The sequence below is a fragment of the Pteronotus mesoamericanus genome, unplaced genomic scaffold, assembly GCF_021234165.1.
Source record: "Pteronotus mesoamericanus isolate MK-2021 breed Mesoamerican mustached bat unplaced genomic scaffold, CSHL_Meso_final scaffold_167, whole genome shotgun sequence".
In the NCBI taxonomy this organism is placed as follows: domain Eukaryota; kingdom Metazoa; phylum Chordata; class Mammalia; order Chiroptera; family Mormoopidae; genus Pteronotus; species Pteronotus mesoamericanus.
In genome coordinates, this window is record NW_026555308.1 from 3,844,790 (window position 1) to 3,869,195 (window position 24,406).

The window sequence follows — 24,406 nt, forward strand, 5'->3', positions numbered from 1 at the left end:
TAGGGCCTCAGGGACTGACTCGGGGGGGTCCCTTGGGGATCTGCTCTGTTGACAGGACTGAGTTTAGCTATGGGTGCCTGTGGCCACCCCCTACCTGCCTTGCCCGTTGATCTGCCACCAGCTTCATGGGCAGCATCATGGCCTGAGCTGACCTCTTCCTGTTAGAGTGCCAGGCTCCACACAGTGTCTAGTCTTCGTTCTCCTAGACCTCTGACTGATTGCAGCACAGCCCTGCCTCTCCTTCTGCTGGTTCCCATCTCTGTTCCCATCTCCAAGCAGCTTCCAGAGGACCTGATCTGGGATGGGGTTTGGTGTCACATCTAGTCTGCTAAAAGGCACCGGCGACACATCCCCCTTCCAACCAGGGGGACTCGGTCTACATCTGGCCTGGCCTGGCCTCCCCAATGTGCTCAGCGATAAAGGCTTTGCTTTTGAAGTAACCGCAGTGCACAGGATCAGGGCCTGAGGAAGGGCTTTTGGGCTGGGAGGGTCATGGGGAAGGTAAGGGGAGTAGGGTGCTAACCAATCCAGGGTACAGTGGCAAGGTGGGCTCTGCGGTGGGCGGATGGTGTGAATCCTAACCCCCTACAACCTGGGAATGTGGCCTTGTTTGGAAAAAGATTCTTTGCAGATGTAATTAAGTTAAGGATCTCACGGTAAGATCATCCTGGATTGAGGGTGCACCCTGCATCCAATGGCAGATGTCCTTATAAAAGAAAGGCAGAGGGAGATTTGAGACACAGAGGCATATGGAAAAGAGAATAAGGCTATATGACCACTGACTGAAGTAGAGATTAGAGTGACGTGAATTGAGGATGGAGAAGAGGCCTTTGCCAAGGAATGACTGCAGCATTCAGTGATTATATTGAAAACCATGGACTTGTACCCTGTACATGAGTGGATTGTATGGTGTGAGAATTACGCTCAATAAAGCCGAGTTATCGTTTTCCTACATTGCGCCGTCTCACATGCCAATCCCTCAACAGGATCCCATGGGAGACTGTCCCTCCCTCCAAGTTGACACTACCCCTATTTTTCAAAATTTTCAATGTGGTTTTTTAATATTATTGTAGTACGTTATACATAACAGAAAACTTAACCACTTTAAGTGAGCAGTTCAGTGGTGTTAAGTACATTCACAGTTTGTGCAACCATCACTACTATTCATCCTTATAACTTTATCTTGCATAACTGAAACTCCACACCTATTAAATATTAACTCCCCATTTCCCCTCTTCCCGTTCCTGGCAACCACCATTCTACTTTCTGTCCCTATGAATTTGACAACTCTAGGGATCTCACATAAATGAAACCATACAAATAACTATCCTTTCGTTTCTGGCTTCTTTCACTTAGCATAATGTCCTCAAGATCCATCTGTGTTGTAGCATCTGTCAGAATTTCCTTTCTTTTTGCCCTGGTGGGATATCTCAGTTAGTTAGAGTGTCATCCTGATACACCAAGGTTGCAGGTTGATCTCCAGTCAGGGCACATATAAGAAACAACCAATGAGTGCATAAATAAGTGGAACAACAAATCGAAGCTTTTCTCTCTCCTTTCCTCTCTCTCTCTAAAAATCAACAAATAAAACTTTTTTAGCCCTGGCTGGTGTGGCTCAGTGGATTGAGCGCCAGCCTGCAAACCAAAAGGTCCGGTTCAGTTCTCAATCAGGGCACATGCCTGGGTTGCGGACCAGGTGTCCGGTTGGGGGCATGTGAGAGGCAACAACACATTCATATTTCTCTCCCTCCTTTTCTCCCTTCTTTCCCCTCTGTCTAAAAATAAATAAAATCTTTAAAAATTTTTTTAAAAAAGAGTTTTCTTCTTTTTTAAGGCTGAATAATTTCCATGTCACCCCCATTTTAAAGGAGGGGATATCGTAGCTCTGACCGGTGTGGCTCAGTTGGTGTGGTGTCATCCTGCAGAATGACGAGTACGCAGTTCGATGTTCGATTTCCAGTCAGGACACGTGCCTGGGTTGTAGGTTTGTCCCTGGATGGGGCACGTGTGAGAGGTAACTGATCAATGATTCTCTTTCACATCAATGTTTCTCTCCCTCTCTTTCTCCCTTCCCCTCTCTGTAAAAATAAACAAATAAAATCTTTTTAAAAAAGCAACAAGAAGAGGAGGAGATATTGTGGCCACATACACTACAGAGATACTGGAAGGTGGCAGGGCCAGAACCCACACCCAGGCAACCCTGACTCCAGCACCCACTGCTCACCACCCTGCAACCCAGCCCCTTCCCAAGCACCACCGGATTCCCCTGCGCCCCCCCCCCCCTCTTCCTACCTCTTTCCTTCCCCACTGAGAGCTCCTAGGGCTTAGAAGGCCTTTTACTCAACTTTGGACCCTGACTGCACATACAGCTCCAGGTGGAGTTTAGAAGCAGTGAATCAGCATTTATAGAAATGACTGAACTTGGAGGTGGGTTGGGGTTCAAAGTGGGTGGGGGTTGGCTGTACAGCCCCTTGGGCTCCGCCAGAGTCTGCCTCTTGCTCAATCAAAGCTGCGCAGTGAGCAGGACCTTTGCATTGCGTTGTGCAGGCTACAACTCGCACACCTGTCCACACCTGTCCACACCTCTCTTGCCAATGACCTCTAAGACCCTCCAGGTTTCCAAAGCCAAGAGACCTCTGAGCTCCGCTCTGAGGAGGAAGAAGGAACCTAGAAGCAGCCCTGGGACAAAGGAGATTGGTGCAGAAAGCAGATTGGGGGTTTCCAGGGGTTGGGGGAGGGAGTAAGGAGTGACTGTTTGATGGGATCGAGTTTCCTGCTGGGATGACGAACATGCTCTGAAACTGGTGGTGCTGGTTGTATACCTTGTGTATTGTATACTGAAAATTGGTTAAATGGCTCTGATTGGTGAGGTCCAGTGGGTTGGGTGTTGCCCCACAAAGTGAGAGGTCGCCAGTTTGATTCCCCGGTCAGGGCAGACGCATGGGTTGTGGAGTGCATACAAGAGACAAATGATTGATGTTTTTCTCCTCCCTCTCCTCCCCTCTTTCTAAAAATAAATAAGATCTTTTAAAAATTGGTTAAATGGTAACTTTATGTTATGTGTTTTTTATACAATTAAAAAAAAAAAAAAAAGCCCTGCTCTCTTCAGCGTCAGCACTGTTCCTGGCCCGTACGTGTTCCAGGGCCCAGATCTAGGACCACTTGTGTCCCGCAAGGGTCTGGACCCTGGACCCTCTCACTTCATCCTCTCTTCATCCCACCTGCTCCTGGTGTCACACTGAGCTATCCAACTAAGAACATTCCCCCGCAGGACACCTTTCCGGGACCTCTGTGCTAGGATTGGGCCCAGTGTTTTATTCAAATAAGCACATCACTAATGGTTGAATTTCCTGTGGCAGTGGCCTGTGTTCAGGGGAGGTATTCAAAGACGTGGTTTCTGGAGTCTTCAAAACACACTTCACCTAAGGGCAGTTTTGACTTGGTCATTCCCGCTGGGTAAGTAGGATGCAGCAAGTAGGAAGAGGTTGGAGGTCCAGCCCCTGGGACTGACTTCATGCTCCCGCCATTCCCTCAATCACTCCATCCTTCTGACACCTCCTCAGTCCAGGGCCAGGATGCCTGCTATCTGCTCAGCTCAGGCTGGGAAATCACATTCTGTACTTTAGTTCTAGCCCCGAGGAAAGAAGGCTGTGGAGAACGAAAGTCCTGCCTTTGACTTCCTTACTAGCTGCATGACTTTGAGCAAGTTACTCATCCCTCTCTGTGCCTTAGTTTCCTTGTTTTTATTTTTATTTATTTTTAAAGTTGGAATTTAAAAAATATTTTTACTGACTTTTAGATGGAGAGAAAGAGAGAGAGAAGGAGAGAGAGAGATGGGAGAGATAAACATTGATGGGCTGCCTCCCACAGTGCTCCGATCAGACAGAACTGCAACCTAGGTCTGGGGATCAAACCCACAACTTTTCAGTGCATGGGATGACATTCCAACCAACTGAACCACACCAGCCAGGGCAATTTCCTTATCTTTAAAATGAAGAATAACATAATTGTGACGTGAAAAAGTTTTTTTTAAAAATTTAGGTGAAAGTCATATAACATAAAATTAACCATTTTGATGTGTACAATTTGGTGGCATTTAGTGCATTCACAATGTGGGACAGCACCTCTATGGAGTTCCAAAATATTTTCATCACTACGGGGGTTGCTTTGGGGATTCAATATGTGAATGCTTGTAAAACCTAGAATAACGCCTGGTACAGCAAGTGCCAGTGAGTACTCAATAGATGGCAGGAATAATCGGTAGAACAGTGGTCATAACAGATAACACATGGTGGGTGGTGGGGTTATGTCACTCCCCTTGAGCTGCAGGAGGAGTTTTGCTCTCACTCCCCACTGGGCCCCAGCTTTCACTTTGAGCTCTCTGTACCCACCCACTGTCACACCCCATCCCTCTTTTGGAATCATGCCCTCATTGACTGGGGTGAGAGAGGCAGGTGCTGATAGATCTAGGAAACTTGGAGCCTTTTCTACAATATCAGAAGCTCTCCTTGGCTCCTTTTGGCTCTTCTTGGCCACTGGCTTTATCTCTCACACCTGCCGTTGCTCCCCCAAGTGGTCACCTTTTGTGGCAAAGAAGACACAGGTGGGTTGGGGTGGCCAGGAAGATTCAGCCTGGGTGGATACGAATGAATGGGAATGGAAGCACGTCCACATCTGGGAGGAGCTCTTATGAGCTCCTCACTTAGGAGAGCACCACCTCCTTCCCCAGGGTCGGCTTTTACTCTGAGTATCCTGGGATCCCCTGCATCCAGCAGATCCCGGGAATTTGCATATTTATACATACACTGCTGTAGGGAGTCTTAGAAGCTGGAAAGTTTGGTACAGACTTGTCGCCTCATCCTTCCAGAAGTACGTAAACATCTAGCTCTGTAGTTACTTTCCTGACAATTTAATGCCTTTCGATAGCCAAGTGTTAATGCTCACTACGTATCTGCACTGACATCCAGGAAAAGCACGCGAGTTTCCTTGATGAAGCCGGGGTACAGCAAAACATCGCCGGACCCATCTCCGGAGTTCTTAACGCAGGGAGACCCAGGAACCATAGACTGTTGCTTGCTGCCACCTTGTGGCAGGCATGGGAACTTTGTGCTCCATTTCCATCCTCGATAACCCTAACCAAGAAGACACAATCAAGCCCTACTGTGTGCCAGGTCCCCAGTAAGATCCTGAGGACCTAAGCCAGATAGAAAAAGATAAATACCATACGATTTCACTATTATGTTGAATCTAAAGAACAAAATAAATGAACAAACAGACGCAGATACAGAGAACTAATGGAGAATTACTAGATGGGAAAGGGGTTTGGGGGCTGGGTGAAAAAAGTGAAAGGATCGAAAAGTACAAACTGGTAGTTACAAAATAGTCACTGTGATGTTAAGTACAGCATAGGCAATATAGTCAATAACATTGTATTAACTATGTGGGTACTAGAATTATCGGGGGAATCACTTCATAAATTATGTAATTGCCTAATCACTGTTGCTGTACACCTGAAACTAATATAAAATAATATTGAATGCCAACTGTAGTTAAAAAAAAAAAGGTCCTGCCGACCTGGGAGCAGATAACAAGACAGACATGGTCCTTGACATTGCAAAGCCCCCAATTCTTCCAGAAGAGACAGTCAATAACCCACAAATAAATAAAATGAATGAGTAATTAAGATGATTACAGAATGTGATACTAGCTAGGAAGAAAACAGGGGATGGGTATCATAGGGTGAAAAGGTATATTTGATAAACCGAGTGTGTGTTTCCTCCCTGCACAAACACTTCCAGTCCAGGACTTTGGGTTATGCAAGGGCATGTGTGTCTGTCTGGCTCCCCCTTGTGAATGAATGAAGTCTCCGAGTGCTGGCACGTAATAAAGTGTTCCGTAAATGCCTAATGAATGCATGATGACAACACTGTCCAGAGCCAGCTTCTAGGTTCCTCCAGGCTGGACAGATGGGGAGAGGAAAGAGGGGCTTAAGGAAGGGAGGCTGGGTCCCCGGGGGGTCCTGGGAGGGGCTGTGAGAGTTTGGATGAGGATGATGGACAGATGTCACCCTCCCACGGAGGCATCCTGTTTTAAATTGTACCTTCTCTCCACTTGCTTCTTGAACCCCTCCTTTGCTTATTTTTTCAGTTCGGCATTTTTTGCCATCTCACATACTATATATCTGCCTTATTTATTTAATGTAAACTCTACCATGGCAAGGATTTTTGTTTATTTTGTTCATTGATGACTCTCCAGAGCCTGGAAATGCCTGACACTTAGTAGGTGCTCTTTGAATGTTTGCAGAGTGAATGAATGATACATGGGCGGGATCTGAGGCCAGGGTCATAAGGGCTCTGGGGTGAGGCCAGTGGGACCGGCGGGGCTCAGAGCCCAAGCAGCAGGTTGACCTGAATTAAGAGGCCCAGAGTAAATTATACTAGGATGGGCGGGGTTGGGCGGGGTTGGGCGGGGCAAGAGTTCGCCTAGGGGCAGGGCTAGCCTGGGGGTGGAGCCTTGGGACTCGGTCTTCCTGGGGTTGGGCCATTCGCGAGATAGTGTGCTTTAAGGGCAAGACCAGTATCGGGGCGGGGCGCAGCCGAGGAGAGGCCAATTTGGAGGAAGACTTGGGCTGGGGGCGTGGTCAAACAAAAGACATAAAATAAGGGGAGGGGCTGAGACTGGGGCGTGGCCAGGGCAGGGAGCCTGGGGAGTCTGGGCGGGCAGTGACAGGGCGTGGGCGGGGCCATTCCGGGGCGGGGCCAGTCCAGGGGCGGGACCGGCCCAGGATCTCTGCTGTCCCGGGTCCTGGAGCGCTCCCTCGGGGCAGGTCTCCAGACCCGCAGGTCCCCCTTGACCGGCCAGGATAGACTCCTCAGGCTTGGCGGCTGTAGTCCGGCCTTGCCCCAGGCGCTGCGCTCTGAGCCAGGCGGCTACGGATCGCTGTCGGGCTGAGCTCCTCACTACCTCGGGACTGCGTCCCCGAAGACTCCAAGGGCGAGGGTGAGCTGGCCTGTGTGTACATGCGTGTGTGCATGCCTGTATTTGGTTGTGCATGTGCGCATTGGTGTATGAGTGCATGTGTGTGGGCGTCTGTGTGCTCCAAAGGAATTGTGTGTGTGTGTGTGGCATTGGTTAGGTGCATACTCCAGGAGCTGAGTGTGTGTGCAAAGTTAAGTGCGTGTGCAACGGTGGTTCCATGTGGGAGGAGAATCGTGCATGAGTGTGTGTGAGACAGAGACAGTGCATGTGAAGTTTGGTAAAGACTGTGTGTGTATCAAGGTATCTTGGAGGAAATGGGAGAGAAGGTACAGTGATTCTTGGGGGACATCTGTGACGAGCTGTGGGGTGTGTGGGTGGTGAATTGTGGGAGTATGAGAATTGCCAATATGTGTGTTTCCATGTAAGTAGCAATGAGGGGTGTTTCTGGGAGCCTCCATGTGAAGGGGTGGGGGCAAAGGAATGTTTGGGGGTACTGATTTCTCTTGGATGGTGAGCGTGATCTGGGACAGTGGGTAATGTATCCGGCAAGTGTTGAGGCCTGGCAGAGAGTAACTTGGGGATTACATCAGTACCTTGCTTTGAGGGCTGGGGAGATTTGTGGATGGGGCCACAGAGGGTTGTCCTACCTTTGCATGAGGGAGCAGTGCATAGGGTTCTTGCTTCATGCGGAGGGAGCTGCTACCTCACCAGTCACCTGTCACCCAGGCTTTCCGCTCACTGCTACCTGAGTGGCTTCTGTTGGTGCTTCCGTGGGAACATGGTGCAGAAGTACCAGTCTCCTGTTCGTGTCTACAAGTACCCATTTGAGCTGGTCATGGCGGTGAGTGGCCCCTGATTCTCTGGACCCTGTGTGATGGTTGGAGGGATACAGGAGGTCAGTCATGATGGGTAGGAAAGAGAGCCCCTCAATCCCTTGATCAGAAGGAATTATTGAGCTACTTGGTTGATGTGGTGGGTCTAGCTTCTAACCAGTGACCCCTCAGCCTGAACATCCTACCTTTTAAAACAACTTCTGGAATCCTTGCCCACTGAGCAAAACACAGGGTCTTTATTTTCCTGTTGATGTTTACCTGTTCTTTTGTCTCAGGATCCTCTGACAGAAAACAAAGATGTCAGGAGCTAAGCCACTGCTGTCATTTTATGTAATGATAGTAACAGTAATGACAATGATGACGGCAGCCATTCACTGAGGGTGTACAGTAAATACAAAGAATATATGTAAGTCTTTACATATATTCTGCCATTTAATCCTTTAATTCTGGTCAGGTAGCTAAGTTGTTTAGAACGTTGTCCCGATATGCCAAGGTTGTGGGTTTGATCCCTGGTCAGGGCACATATAAGAATCAACCAATGAATGTATAAATACATGGAACAACAAAAATCAATGTTTCTCCCTCTCTCTCTCTCTCAAATCAATACCTAAAAATTAAAAATTCCCAGCAGCTCACATTATTCTCATTTTAGCTTCACTTAACTGAAGGTAGACAGGTAACAGGATGATCCTAAGTTCCATGGCTAGAAAGAGGTAGAGCTGGGGCTCAGGTCTACGTAGGGGGTACTCCGGAGTCATGATCTTAGCCACAACACCCCACCCCCCATGCCCTCCTTCCATTTGCACACCCTCTGTGTGTGTCCTGCCTGATTTTATTCTATGATTCTATTTACATATATGTTTATAGTCACATAAAGGATTAAAAAATATCACTAGAGTCTTCCATACATGTTGTGCTGTTCTGTGTAGATGGTTCCAGGTCAGAAATGAAGCAGGGTGCATACTGACTAGCTGGGTGACCTTGGCCAAGTTACTTAGCCTCTCTGAGCCTTCATTCCTCATCTCCAAAATAAGGATTCCATAGTTTCTAAATCCGGGTATCCTGCTGAAGATTAAATGAGTCAATGTATGTAAAGATTTTTATGCAGGGTCCAGCACAGATCAAATGCTATTACTGTTTTTATTACTGTTTTTGTTGTTGCCTATGGCTGTGTGACTTTTCTTCATTTGTAATTGGGATGGGACACCAGTGGGTGATAAAGAGACCTGGAACATGCAATCAGAAGCCCTGGATCCCTGTCGCTGCTCTGCAGTGCTCTGACTGTGTGTCTTCAGGGAATCACTGAATTTCTCTGAACCTTGGTTTCTTAATTGTGCAATGTGAATGGTTATATGCACCTCATAAGGTTGTCATGAGGACTAAAGATATGTGTGTGTGTGTGTACAACCCAGTGCAGGGCCTGGTCCATACGGAGCAGACAATAAATGGCAGCTAAATAGAAGCAATTGTCCTCTAAGGCTCCAGGCAGCTCCTATATTGTGTGTCCCCACCCTTTTGGGACAGTGCAGACACCTGCTTTTCTCTGCCATAAAGCGGAGGCATAAAACAATAACAGGGACAACTAATAATTTTGTATTACTGCATGTGCTTAATAAATATAATTTAACATGTTTAAGATTCTCAAAAATATTTACAATCGTTGCACTTTAAAATAAAACACGTCTGCAGCACTTAAGACCATATTAATAGGACTAGTAATGTACTCGTGTCACCTTTCTTGGACTTTGTTACAAATATTTTGTAGGCTTTGTGGTCCCTGAATGAAGGCAGGTCTTGGTTTATTCCCTTCACTGTTAACAGTCTCTAGGTGCTGATGTATAGATGCTGTGGGTACAGTAGGAAACAAAGGTTTTCAGATATTTGTTATCTAGATCTACTCTAACTTAAGTTAGTCATATTTTTCAAATACCATGTCACTTTATCTTCCGTACAGTTTTTGTCAGTGAAAGGGCTCGAAACTGCTGTGACATCCCTGACAAAGCCACTTTGCCGACTGTTTACAAAACATCATTGTCCCCAAAATAGCTGCATAACTCAACATAACTTGTGTGCTGTGTGGGTACAAAAGGGGTTTTCTGCACTTAATGTCTGTCTTTGTTTCTCAGCTGAACACTTGCCCTCAGTTTGGGTCAGATGCCAGGGAAGTTTTGGGTGAACTCAGCTGTTTTTACCACTTCCGAGTAACCAGACCAACTGGCCCTTTTGGTTTTTCTGTTTAACAAAACTGACTTAGAATCAAAGTCACCCTCACTTCTTTAAAAGCCCCCCAGTGATGACATAAAAGACTGAAATTGGGTTCATGGAATTGGTTATAAAATAGCACTGGGGCAACTTGTCAAGACCCAGTTTAAAAATTTTTTAAAAAATATTTTTCTCTTTGATTTCAAAAATTTAACTAATCCAACGAATAGGTGTCTCTTTCCTTGGGCCAAATACCTTGCCATGAGTTCTGTTTCTGAGGGGTGGGATTTCAGGGGAATGTTGCTTTCGTCTTTCTCGATAGCCCTCTATATTGTTTGGTTCAAAACAATGAGCTTAGATGATGCTGGCAAGCAGAGGAGAGTAAATATCCAAGGTTGGAGAGGGCCCTCGCTCCCTCTGAATGTGGGTACCAGCAAGTGTGCGCGTGTGGGTCTTTGTGGGGATCCCTGTGTGCAGAACACAAAGGCCTTGTCTTGGGCTGGGGACTGTGGTCACTTAAGTCCTGAAGGCCACTGTGGTTAGCCTACAGCCGTCGGGAATGGATTCTAGGTTATCTTCGGTTTCTCACCTGGAAAAAGGAGATAATGAAGGTCTGGCTCCTCAGAGAGTTGAAGTGACAATTCGGTGAAGGGACATGGGTGCCCAGACAGGGCCTGGCATGTTGTTAATGCTTGTGAAACATTAATTAGATTTGCTATTATTATTTATTGTTTCAACACCTTTATTGAGCTTTTACTCATATACCACACCATTCACCCATTTAAACGGTAAAAGTTAGTGGTTTTTAGTACATTTATACAGTTGTGCAACCATTGTCACTGTCAGTTTTAGAATGTTTTCATTATCCCCCGAAGAAACCTTGTATTCTTTAGTCCTCATTTCCCAATTTCCCCTGTTCTGTCCAGTCCTAGATAACCACTAATCTATTTTTTCTCTCTGTAAATTTGGCTATTTTGGACATTTCATATAAAAGGAATTATAAAATATGTGGCCTTTTGTGACTGGCATAATATTTTCAAGGTTCATTCACACTGTAGCATGATTCAGAACTTTATTCCTTTTTATGGCTGAATAATATTCCATTGTATGGATGGACATGTTTGTTTATCCATTCATCAGTGATGGACATTTAGATTGTTTCCAATTTTGGGCTAATGTGAATAACATTGCTATGAACATTCATGTATAAGTTTTTGTGTGGACACATTTCTTCCAAAGAAATCCCTGGTGTGAATAGTGGTGGTTACTTGGTGGGTTTAGGAAGATTCTATTTTAAATTTCATTTAACAGACACATACACAGTGCTTCCCAGGTCCCAGGCACTGTTCTGAGGCCATTCAAATATTAATTCACGAGCTTCTCATAACCACCCCATAAGATAGGTTCAGTGGGTAGCCCCATGCTACAGGTGAGGAAACTGAGGCACAGAATGAATGAATGAATGAATGACCCAAAGCTACATAGGGAACACAGGGCAGGTGGGAATTTAACTGCAGGCAGTTGGCTCCAGAACTTGCTTTCCCAACCATGAACTCTGTTCTTTGTCAGAGCTGAGGATCTGAAGCTACGGGGGTGTCATCTGGGCTGAGTGAGTGGTTCCACGGGGACAGTTACCATGAGGACTGTGTCCAGAATGCCTGTACCCCATCAGGAACCTGCAAAAGGGAGCACAGCCAAGTGCTGCAGTCCTTGGCCTCTCGGTGGGCAGCTGATACCTACAGAGCCTGGGAGCATTTACTGAGCCCTCTGTGCCCCCAGCCTTTTAGGCCAGCTCAGAGGAAGGCACTATTATAGCAGCCTTAGCTGCAGCCGAAGAGGAAACTGCAGCTCAGAGAGGTTAAGGAGACTGTCCCTTAGTCAGTGTCTTCCTTTGCTTGGGCTGTGTAACAAAGTACTACACTGGATAGCTTAGGACAACAGAAAGTTAGTGTCTCACCGTCCCACAGTCCTACAGGACAGGAATCCAAGGTCAAGGTGCCAGCTGTGCTGTGCTTCCTTTGAAGGATCCAGGAAGGAAGACCCCTCTCCTAGCTTCTGGTAGTTTCTTGAATGTGGCAGCATGACTCCCTCTTCACATGGCGTATTCCCTGTGTGTGTGCTCTTGTGTCCAAATTTCCCTCTTCATAAGGATACCAGTCACATTGGATTTATAAGGACACCCTAATGACCTCATTGTAACGTGATTGCCTCTGTTAAGGGTTCTATTTTCAAGTAAGATCAGATTCTGAGGTACTTGGGGGAACCTTTTTTGGGGGGCCGCAATTCAGTCCATAATGTTTAGTAAATGGCATCACCAGTCAATGGCAGAGGTTTGAACTCAGAGAATCTGACTCCATAGCCTGAGCTCACAGCGAGACATTCTGGATCCTGGCTTGATAATCAGTAAACATCTGTGTACCAGTCACCTCTGCGGCTTCAGGAATGACCAGGACACAGTTTTGTTGTTTTTTTTTTTCTTTTTTTCCTGCCCAGAGGTCCCAGTGGGGCTCAAAAACCCTATGGCTTCAAGTCCCCTCAGATTCTGCAAACCTAAAGACGGAAGATGGCATGGAGTAGAATTTCCTAAGCAGGAAGCTTTTCACTTGGAGGAAGGGCTGAGGTGAGGGTTGTAGTCAGCAATTAAGTGTTAAAATATTTAAAGACCTGGCTTTTTGTGATGATAAACAGCTTGTAATTTAGCAAATGTGTTATTAATAAGGAGAAATCTCTGAAGGTAAATCCTTGCAGTCCAGGCCATGGGCAGTTACAGTTGAAATTGTTGTTATGGATGTAGTTTTAATAAAGCAGCAGGGGCCTTATTCAAGTGAGTTTAAATTAGTTCCCTGGAGCCTGTTGTCATCTGATCTGTTGCTAACAGATTAAGAGAAGCAATATTTTCCACCCTGGATTGCTTACAGGGCTCTGTGGTGCTCTGATTTGGGCTGGGAGAACAGAGGCGATCCACTGTCCAGAAAGGTGATCTTCTGATTGCAGGGGGCCCTGAAGTAAACTAGGTCCTTATTCATTAGTTTATGCATTCATTTATTCATGAACACATACATGTAAGTATCCCACAAATATTTGAGTTTCCACTGTGTGCCAAGTGCAGGGCTAGATGCAGAGGCTATGAAAGAGTTGATTCCTAGTACTTTTTGAATGTATCATTATTCTGAAAGTTTATGTAAAATTTGCCTGTTTACTCATTTGTATGGGTCTTTTTCATTAAAGTAAGCTTCAGGAAGGTGGGGACCATGTCTGTCTTCCGGTTTTGTTTTGACATGATCCCTTTTTGCCCACACAGAGCTTGCACTGTAGTGTGTGTGTGTGTGTGTGTGTGTGTGTGTGTGTGTGTGTGTGTGTGAGAGAGAGAGAGAGAGAGAGAGAGAGAGAGAGAGAGAGAGAGAGACACTTGCCAGGCAAATGCTATGAAGGATGACTTGTAATGGGGGAAGAACAAGTCACCAGCCAAGGGTCCTTAGGGCAGCCAGGTAGAGCCTGGCTGAGGGGAGGAGGGCCAGCTGTGCTCAGGCTCAGGGGGCTGAACTTGTCCCTCTGAAGAAATGGATGTGGTAAGGTTGGGTCCCAGTGAGAGTCAGAAAGTGACTGGTGCATCAATTTATCTCTCCAAGTACTTTGGGAGTTTGGAAGGTTTTAAGCAGGGGAGGAACACGATCAGATCTGGGGTTTAGGAGGATCCCCTGGCTGCCAGAAAGTGCATTGATGGGGGTTTCTATCTCAGGTCATGGGGAAACATAGGTGGCAGTAGTCAGGCGCATTCCTGAGACACTTGGGAAATCTAAAATAGCATTTCCCTCTCATCAAGATCCTGACATACCGCTAAATGTCAAGACTCCCTGGGCTGGCCTCACTCCCGCCTCATCCCCCTAGGAGCCATCAGGGGTACCAGCTGATCTTGGAAGTTCATGAGCAGGGAGAGTGTCAGAGGAGGAGGGTTCCCCTGCCCCGCTCCCCACCACGGGTGAAATCCACAGCAGGATTTCTTGCAGCTTCTGGGCTCGGCAGCCAGGCTGTGGACTCCCCCAGTGCCTGAGAGGCTAGGCATTCTGATGGCGTGACCTCATGAGAACACAAGGTGCCAGCCAGGCAAAGGGAGGACCCGTCTTGCGAGGAGCAGACAGAAGCAGAAACGAATAGTCACTAGGCTGTGCTGGCTGTGCTAGCTGTGCCCATGCTGCTGTGCCCATGCTGCAGCCTCAGGACCGGGAACCTGTGAAAAACAGGCAACACTGTTCATCTGCGTCTTGTTCAGGATAATTCATTGGCCAATAGCTGCAGAGGCACTGTTGTCAGGACCAGAGGGGAGCTGCAGGCATTTATTCACTTGTGCATGAAGCAGCTTCCAGAACTTAGCTCTCTGTGGTAGACAAGGCACAGCAGTGCCCAGGCATAGGTTACCCTCTGGGCTGTGTGCCTGCCGCCGTGCACCTGCAGGTGTAGACAGAAACCCAGTCGTGCTCAGATGGGGGCACCTGTACTGCTTGAGCTGCTCTTCTAGGTATATGTGTGATGAGAGGTCCAACTTCCTGCTTTTTCCGCAGCACCTGCTCTCTTTCTCTCTCTCTCCCTTCCTTTCCCTCCCTCCCTCCCTTCCTTTCCCTCCCTCCCTCCCTTCCCCTCCCTCCCTCCCTCCCTCCCTCCCTTCCTTCCTTCGTTCCTTCCTTCCTTCCTTCCTTCCTTCCATGCATCCATCCACAAATATTGGCTGGATGTCTCCAGCGTCCCATGTTGCATGAGGGCACTGGGGAATCTAGTGGTGAAGAAGACAGACATAGAGACAGAGGCTTTGACTATAAACAAATAAACACAGACAGGCTATCCTATCCCAAATCATGATCAATGCTTCTGGCAGGGCTATAATCCACCTAGGAGATGGTTTATTCTCTTTTTAAAAAAAATTATGGTAAAATATGCATAACACAAAATTTCCTATTACAATCATTTTTAAGTGTACAGTTCAGTGGTATGAACTACATTCACAATGTTGTGTAGGCATCATCACTGCCCATCTCCACAAGTCCTTCATCCTCCCCAAATGAAATCCTGCACCCATTCAACACTAACTCCCTGTTTCTCTCTCCCCCAACCCAGCCCCTGGTAACCGCCATTCTACTTTCTCTCTCTATGAAGCTGACTACTCTAAGTAGTTCATGTAAGTGAAATCATACATTATTTGTCCTTTCATGTCTGGCTTATTTCACTTAGCATCATTTCTTTTAATGGCTGAATACCCCATTGTATGGAAAGACCACATTTTTTTTATCCATTTATCCATCAATAGGCATTTGGTTCTTTTCTACTTTTTAGCTGTTGTGAATATTGCTGCTATGAACGCAGAAGTACAAATACCCATGTGCCAAAAAAAAGCCCCTGTTGATTTATTGCCCTAAAAAAATTTCTACTACATCCATTAAAAAATCTACTACGTGGTGTTTGTTGTTGTAATAATACCTTACACATATTATCTCCTTTTAATATTTAGAGCAATCCTTATGAAGTTGGTATCGTCATCCTTATTATCCTTTTTTTCTGAGGAAACTGAGTCTCGGAGAGGTTGAGTTGAGGTCACCCAGCTGGTGAGTGGCAGAGCCGGCATCTAAATCCTGTGCTTAGTCTCTGTCACTCTATCACACCCTAGACTTGTCCCTCACTGTGCCTGGGTACCCTGGCCACAGGGTCCTTTGACCATCTGTATTTGTCCTTTCTGACTCCTGAGCAGGCTGTGACTAGAATAGCAGTGGGTTTCTCAGCTACAGGGCCATCTGGGTATAGCTGTTTATATAGACCGTATGTGGCAGTGACTGCAGAAGCCTGACAGAAGAGTGGCACCATGGTTCTGCCATGCCCACTTCCCTTTATCAGCTGGGTCGGCGCTGCTGCCATCGGGTGGCCGATGGCTCATTCCCAAGCTCTGATGAAGCACCTTGGTCAAGAGTTGGTATCCAGACATGACTCAGCCATGAAAAAGAATGAAGCGCTCACATGTGATACAACATGGATGAACCTCCATAACATGATGCTCAGTGAAAGAAGCTTGTCACAAAAGACCACATATTGTATGATTCCAATTATATGAAATGTCCAGAGAAAGCAAATTCAAAGAGATAGAAAGCAGAGTAGTGGTTGCCTAGCGCTGGGGTGGGTAGATTGGGGAGTGACTGCCAAGGGTATGGAGTTTCTTTTTGGGTGATCAAATGTTCTGGAATTAGATAGTAGTGATTGTTGCATAACTTTGCGAAAGTCCTAAAACCCACTGTATTGTACACTTTAAAAGGGTACATTTTATGGTATGAGAATTCCATCTCAATTAAAAAAGAAGAGTTGGGAGGGCTAGAGCACTGATGCTTGTCTGTCCTGCGGTCTCCCAGGCTTGCAGGCGAATCTGGTGGGCGGACAAGGAAGGCTCTTGAGGTGGTCACGTGGTGGTCAGGGCCCCGACTCCAGCTTGCAGCACGGAGAGGAAAGGTGGCATATTGGGCTAGAATATCTTAGTGTGGTTTGGCTATTCTTTCCACATTTGCAGTGGAAGGTTTAGGCTACTGGTTCCAGCTTCCTTTGAATTTGCATGAGGAAGAACAGGAAGGAAGGAGGGAGAGGGGGAGGGAGCAGCTGTCAAGTGATTAGCAGAAATAGCTTTCCTGTACTTTATAGAATCTCACCCTTTTAAAAAATTTAAATTTATTTAACAAATGCTTATGTAGAACAAACCACGTGCCAGGCTCTGTTCTCAGCACTTTACTAAAACAGACTCCTTTATTTGCCTGGACAGCTCAGCAAGGTAGATACTTTTCTATTCTCCTTTTAACAAGTGAATGAATTAAGGCACTGAGAGCTTGATGATTTGTTCATGTGGCCACAGAGCTGGTCACAGGCTGAGCAGAGATTTGAACCCAAGCCCCAGATTCCATGCCCTTAACAACTCTGCTAAGCTGTCATTCACTCATTCATCATGTAAATGTCTATTGAGTACCAACTATGAGCTAGGCACTTTTCAAAGCACCAGGGATCTGGAGGTGAGCAAACACACTGACAGGGTCTGATGACTTCTTACTTCAGCAGTTGTGACTCACAAAGGAAGGAAACAGGTACAAGTGAGTGCTAATTGGGAGGATCTATAATTATTCCACTTTATAGATGGGCCTGCTGTGCTCAGTTACCCAGCTGAGCTAGGAGTACAGGGCTACCTAACACTGGCCCCCCCATCTCCACATGCTAAGGTGTGTCTTTGCAGATTTTTTGTGGGATGTGGGGCATATGCGAGGCATTCAGCGGAGGTTTTCACCAGCCTCTGCCTGCCCCGGCCGAGGCTCTGCAAGGGCAGGTGCTAGACCTTGGACCAGCTTCCCTTCTGAGTCTGCAGGCTTGGGTGTCCCTTCCCAACCGCCTGGCAGAAGGGCTGTAACTCAATCCTTCTATTGCCTTGTGTCCCTTAGGAGGCCAAACCATGTGTTTGTCCATCAGGAGAAACTCGCCTGATTTGTGGGGACAGCAGTCAGCACCTGAGCCTCTTAGGAAGGGATAAAACTAGCTGTGTGAGCTGGTTTCCAACACAAGTTGTGTCCTGTGAACCCTTTCATTCTGAAAGGCGCTGTGATGTGCAGAAGGCAAAGGGCCCTTGATTTGTGGGTTTAGGCCAGGGGGACTCAGCTTCTCCAGACCATTGACACTTGTTTTTTTTTTTAAATTGTCACCTAAGGATATTTTTTAAAAAATTGATTTTAAAGACAGGGGACGGGGTGGTGGGGGGGGTTGGGGGGGGGCGGTGGGGAGAGAGAAGCATTGATGTGAGAGAGAAACAGCTATCTGTTGCCTCCTATACATGCCCTGCCCGGGGCTAGAAGCCCTTTGGGTGGCAACCTTTTGGTATATGTACAGACAATGCTCCAACCAGGTGAGTTACATGGCCAGGGCCAACCATCAACACTTGTGATATAGCCCATGACCCCCAAGAAGCAGGACAGGGTGGTTCCAGGCTGGGGTCTGGGTCAGCCAGGCCTGGCTTCAATTCTGCCACTTACAGCAGTCACGTAATGTCTTCCCAAGCCTCAAATTGCTCAGCTGTAAAATGGGAAAACACTAGTTCCCATCTCATCAGGGCATGCTGAGGATGAAATGATGCAGTTAGCATTTTGTAAATGTCAGTGACAACAGTGTCAAACAACAGTGTCAGACCTCAAAACCCGAGGGAATCTCCAGCTGATAGTCCTCTGACATTGGAGAACCGGCACGGCGCCGGTCTCCTTACTTTGGGGCCCCTGCCTTCCAGATGGAGCCTGAGCTCTTGGGCCCCCCAACACCTGGGTGGCTCTGTTGTTGGAGCAGCCACTGCTCACTTGAGAAGGCAGCGCCTTCCCTTGCACAGGCAGGGTAACTTGTGCCCATTCATATGTCTGCTGCTGATCAGCCCCCATGCCTCTCCCCTGTTATCTGGGGGCTCCAGATGGGGCTCTTCTAACAAGGTTTGTTATGACAGGAAGTTGGCCAGTGAAGCTCAGTGCTCTCAGCTGGCTGCATTGGCTGAACCACGGCCTGTTGTTCCCCTCCAACACCTTCTTGGGGCTATTTGGGACTTTAGCAAGATTATTTTATTTCTTTCTGTGCTCGTTGGCATTTCTTTATGAGCCCCTAGTGTGTGCCAAGAACTGAGATGGATGCAGGTGTGAGGTTAGTGCTGCTAAAAAGCATGCAGCCTAGGCCCTTAGCGCACCACATACAAGCACGTAAGTATGCATGGTTAAAAGGTGCCATAGTGCTATCAAGTAAATGAACTGGCTACAGGATGGAGAACGGGGAGGAGGCAGCCTTGCAGGGGAAGTGGGGGAGGGCGTCCCAGGAAGAGGGACCAGCAGAGACAGAAAAATCCCTGAAGAGTAGACCCTCATCCTTGTCTTCTACCTTCAGGGAGCCTCAGTGATTCCTACCCCCTCCCCCATCACTGTCAAGTGAATCGATCAGTTTTCCAAACAGAGGAAACAGCTAGTACAAAGGCCCTGGGCAGGAACAAACTTGGTGGGTGGATTTCCTGTTTCCTGTGGCTAACATGATGAAGTACGGGGGGCTTAAACAGCAGAAATGTTTAATCTCACGATCTGGAGGCTAGAAACCCAAGATTAAGGTGTTGGCAGAGTTGGTTCCTTCAGAGGGATGAGCTGTTCCAGACCTCTCCCCTAGCTTCTGGTGTTGCCAGTAATCCCTGGGGTTTCCTGGCTTGCAGTGGAATCATCCCGATCAGTGCCTTCATCTTCATGTGGCATTCTGTGTGTGTGCTTGTGTCCACATTTTCCCTTTTATAAGGACATCTGTCATATTGGATTAGGGCCCACCCGATTCTAGTATGACCTCATCTTAATTAACTACATCTGCAACAACCTGCTTCCAAATAAGGTCACATTCAGAAGTCCTGGGGGTTAGGACTTCAACACTTCAGTTTTGCTGGAGGTGGGGGGTTCAGTTCAACTCATAACAGTGTGTTCTAGAAACAGTGAGGCTGGCATGGCTAGGGCAGAGTGATGAAGGCTGGGGTGGGAGGAGGGCTAGTGGGACAGATCCCCCAGGGCTATAATGCAGAGTGTGGGGTTTGTCCTGTGTATACAGGTCTGTTCTAAGTACATCCTTTCATTTGGGCAGCAGGAGAGAGACTGATGAATAGTCAGTGGAAGTGGAGAAGCTCAGGGGTAGTGTGGCCACTGCCTGGCAAGAGTTGAAGGACTTAGAGTAGAGAAAGGAGAAATTGTGACCACATAGCCCCAGAGGACAAAACCTGGCTCTGTTTTCGAGCTACCTGGCAGAACAAGACTTGCTGCTCAGCAAGGGGTTCCTGAGGGAACGGGGCAGAGGCAACTTGGGATTCAAATCCAGATTCACCATTTTGCACTGTGTGACCTTGAGTAAGTTACTTAGCTTCTCTGGGCCCCGGTTTCCTCATTGTCAAATGAGGAAGCCATGCAGAGGGTTAAATGGAACAACATACACAACTGGAAGAGCAGAGTCAAGGCTTGATGAGTACCAACTACTCTGAGACACAATCTGGTGATGTCCTCACATTACAGATGAGGAAATGGAGTCTCAGCGAGGGCAACTGACTTGCCCGAGGTCATCCAATGAGAAAGTAGCAGAGACTCGAACTGAGCCTGACCACTCCTGAAACATGCACCCCTTTCCCTCTTTATACTTTCAAAACATGTCAGCATCGATCTGTCCATCACAGAGGAGGGACCCAAATTGGCTCCTCTGGTTCCCTCCTGTATCGAGGCCAGCAGAGTGCTCGGGAAGGGGCGGGAAGGGGTGGGAAGGGGCTGGGAAGGGGCTGGGAAGGGGCTGGGAAGGGGCTGGGAAGGGGCTGTGTTCCGCTCTTGCAAACCTGTAGGGCGCCACCATTTGAGTCCTGTTGCCTGGAGAGGGAAGATGCTGAGTGCCTGCGATGTGCCACACTCTGTATGAGATATTCGACCTGGCTTTGTCTTCTGGGGGACAAATTGGGTGTACACCCATTTTTCCAGATGATAAAACAGACTGAGAGTAAGGAAGGGACCTGTCCCTCTGCTGGGAGGAGGTGGAGCTCCATCCAGCGCTCAATCACTTTGCCGTGAGGCCCCCTCCTCAGAGGGGAAACGCCTTCCTTTGAAAGAGGGTTCAGCGCCCTCCCTTGCCAGTCCTTAGAACCCAGACCCCTGTCTGGGAGCTCCACGGTGCCCTTTCCCTCAGGGACCAGCATGCCCTGTTCTAAAGCTGGTGTGTTTGTATGAAGCAACCAGTTTTGACATATGGCAAGGAGGCAGTCCTTATCCTCCTGACCCTGGCGGAGGACGCGCTGGGCTGGCCTTGTGGGGCTGGGATAACACCAAGGGCAACAGGCACGGTTTCATTTCTTCCCCTCCCCTCCCCTACCTCTGTCAGTCTGAGCTGGGTGGGTGCCGCCTCTCCGCGGGGAGGGTTGGGGTGGCAGTGTGTGTCCTCAGATGCCGAGGCTATATTTGGAACTCGCTTTGATCCTGATTCCCTGGCGTGTGGGCCGTGACCGGCGCAGGAGCAGACCCTGCTTGAATGCCGCCAGCCACGGACGCTCGCGCGCCCCCCAGTGGTCCCGACCCCGGTACTTCTGGAAGTAGGCACAGACTGGTTTTCCAGTCTGGATGCCTTTTCCTTCTTAGTTGCCTGCCTGCTCTGGCTAGAACCTCCAGGATGTTGAATAAGCAGATAACCTCGCCTTGTTCCTGCTCTGGGGGAAGAAGTGTTCAGTCTGTCACCATCGAGTGTGAGGTTCGCTGTGGCTTTCTGTAGATGCCCTTTATCAGGCTGAGAAAATTCTCTTCTCTCCTTGTTTGTTGAATTTTTATCATGAAGAGGTGTTGAATTTTGTTAAAAATTTTTTTCCCCCCTGAAAGATGCTTTCTTTTAAAATATCCCGGGCAAGCCCACTCTTTCTTCTGAGACCGAAAGCTCAAAGGTGAGGCCAAAAGGTGATCTGCCAGGTCACCGCACAGGCAAACGACGGTCTTGTTAGTACAGCAGCAGTGGTCACTGCGCTCCTCAGGGGCCAGAAATGCTCTTCTCACTCTCCACACCCCGTAAGGAGAGGACACTGCAGCTCGGGGAGGAGCCGCGCTGTGCCGGTGGGCCTTGGCCTCCCCCTCGCACTCCCTCCCCTTGACCCCCAGGCCTACGAGAAGCGCTTCCCCACCTGCCCGCAGATTCCTGTCTTCCTGGGCAGCGAGATACTGTGCGAGTCCCGCAGCGAGGATGGCGCGGTGCACGTGGTGGAGCGGAGCTGCCGGCTGCGCGTGGAAGCCCCGCGGCTGCTGCGGAAGGTGGGAGCCCAGGGCGCCGGGGAGCAGAGGAGGAGATCGGACAGGGTGGTGGCCGGTCAGCACTGGAGGAGTGCCTGGGGGCCAGGCTGCGGGGCGAGCGTGTGAATGTTGGTGCTGGAAGAGGGTTATGCGGTAGGGTCTGGTCGGAGGGCCAGCTAGGTCCGGAGGGCCAAGGGCCAGGAGGCTGGGCCGGGACTGGGCCGGGTGTTGGGGTACGAGGACCGAACGGGGTCCCGGAATGGGGGCTGGGGAGAGGGAGTCGGAGATCCTGGCCCAGATGGGTGGGCAGGCATGGGGCATGGGACCCCGGGGTTACAGGGGCTAGTCCTCGGGGTGAGCTGCCCCTTCCCTTGCAGATCGCTGGTGTGGAGCACGTGGTTTTCGTGCAGAAAAACGTCTTGAACTGGAAGGAGAGGACTCTCCACATCGAAGCACACAACGAGACCTTCGCGAGCCGCGTGGTGGTCCACGAGAACTGCAGCTACACGGTGAGCGCCGGCTGGGCGGCCGGCCCCTCCGCCCAGGCCCTGAGTCCCTGCGTCCTGGCCACTTCCTTCCCGCCCAGAGTCTGTCAGAGAAGAAGCAGGACGCTCCTTACATCTGCAGTTCAGATACAGGCTGATACTTTTTTTCCTTTTTACAAGTTTAAGCAGTCTCGAATATTGCTTGGGACATCCTTACTAAAATATTTTTCGTCATTTATCTTAAATTCAAATACCACCGGGCATCCTGCACTTTATTGGCTAAACCTGGCAACTTGCCTTCTTCCTCCAGTTTTCTCTCTCCCCTTTCCTGCCTTCAAGAAACTGGGCCTCATTTATCTGCCTGTATGATGGGGTTAATGATGGTACCTACCACATAGGCTGTGGTGAGGGTTAGAGGAAGTAAAATATCCACACCCCTTACGCGAGTACCTCATGTATTAAGTTCTGTATATGTGTTACTTTTTAATATAATTAAGGATAATTATTATTATTCTCTAGTACATAGTGATTAAGCAGCTACTCTGTGTCAGGCACGCTGACTGGGCATCCAGGGGTGAACCAATTGGCCTGACCATTGCCCTCATAGAACTTCCATTCCAGTGGGAAACACAGGCTGGGGGAGGGAATGACAGATCAGTATAGACTGATAACTTTGTCCAGAAAAACAACAACAAGAAAAAAAACACACGCAAATCAGTATAGACTTAAAACTTTGTCCAGAAAAAACCCAACAAATCAGTATAGACATAATTTTGTCACATGCGCTGAGAAGAGATGGAGCAGACAGGATTACAGAAAATAAGAGGAGGGGCCCTGTCTTAGGTAACAGTGTTCCCTGAGGAAGTGCCACAGAAGCTGGGAGCTGGGGGAGGAGAGGGCTGGGAAATGAGTTCTGGAGGAGGGAACAGCAGATGGGAGAAGGGGGTCAGAATGAGGGCTGCAGGGGTCCCGCTGGCCTCGGGGATGGAGTGAGGCCTCTGGAGGCATTTGGAACCCAGTTTTGCCACTTTCTTTTTTGTTTTTAGCTTCATCTGAGGACATTTTTCATTGCTTTTAGAGAGAGGGGAAGGGAAAGAGCAACATTGATGTAAGAGAGAAACATTGACTGGTTGCCTTCTCCTATGCACCCTGACCAGGAATTGAACCCAAAACCTGGGCGTGCGCCCTGACTGGGAATCAAACCCTTGACTTTTCTCTCTACTGGATGATGCTTCAACCACCTGAGCCACACTGGCCACAGCTTTGCCACTTTCTTGCTGACTGACGTTGGACACGTTGCTTTCCCTTTCCTGAGCCACCTTTCCATATCAGTGAAAGGGGACCTCAGCAGAACCTGCCTCATCCAGGGCTGGAGGAGCAAATGAGACAATGAAGCTGTGCTAGATCCCAAATGGTATTTGTGTGGCAACTAAGTCACATTACAGGCGTGGTTGATATATCTTCGCCTAGCCTCCCCCACGTGCAGGGAGACCGTGCTTCCTTGATTTGTCCTGTGGTGCCTCATATACACAGCAGGTGTCCAGGAAATGCTTTATCCTTTGCATACCTCCAGCTTTTTGGGGGGCCTTCTGGAAACTGGGCCTATGATGTTCAGATGTTTACATCTGGGGAGGTGTGGGTGGGGGTTTATAAATCCCATTTAGTGTAGTGGTTCTCAGAGTGAGTTCCACTGACAGCGGAATCAGCATCACTCAGGCTGCTTGTGACAAGCAGATTCCTGGGCCCCACCCTGGGTCTATTCCACCCAGGCTCATGCATATTTAGTAGGCTCCCTGGTAATGCTTCTGCCTGTGGAAGTTTGAGAGGCTCTAAGCTTGGGTTTGTGTGGTAGCTCTGTCAATGAAGTTTATCTTTGCTTACACATATAAATATTTATTATATATTATATATAAACACATAACACACATTTTAAAAATATATATCTAAAATGTATATTTGGCCCTGACTGGTATGGCTCAGTGGGTTGGGTATCATCCCATAAACTGAAATGTCGCCAGTTCGATTCCTGGTCAGGGCATATGCCTGGGTTGTGGGCCAGGTCCCTGGTTGGGGGTGTGCAGGAGGCAGTTCATTGATGTTTCCC

General features: G+C 48.2%; 1 protein-coding gene across 1 annotated transcript in view; it reads left to right on the plus strand.

Annotated features, from left to right (window-relative positions):
• The first annotated feature begins 6,817 nt into the window (after nucleotides 1-6,817).
• SEC14L5 (SEC14 like lipid binding 5) overlaps nucleotides 6,818-24,406 on the plus strand; it is a 45,518-nt gene continuing 27,929 nt past the window's right edge. The window contains exons 1-4 of the mRNA XM_054589553.1: nucleotides 6,818-6,999; nucleotides 7,705-7,819; nucleotides 21,689-21,838; nucleotides 22,195-22,326. Of these exons, the coding sequence (XP_054445528.1) occupies nucleotides 7,757-7,819; nucleotides 21,689-21,838; nucleotides 22,195-22,326 (345 nt within the window). The 5' untranslated portion in view covers nucleotides 6,818-6,999; nucleotides 7,705-7,756. The remainder of the gene's footprint in view (nucleotides 7,000-7,704; nucleotides 7,820-21,688; nucleotides 21,839-22,194; nucleotides 22,327-24,406) is intronic.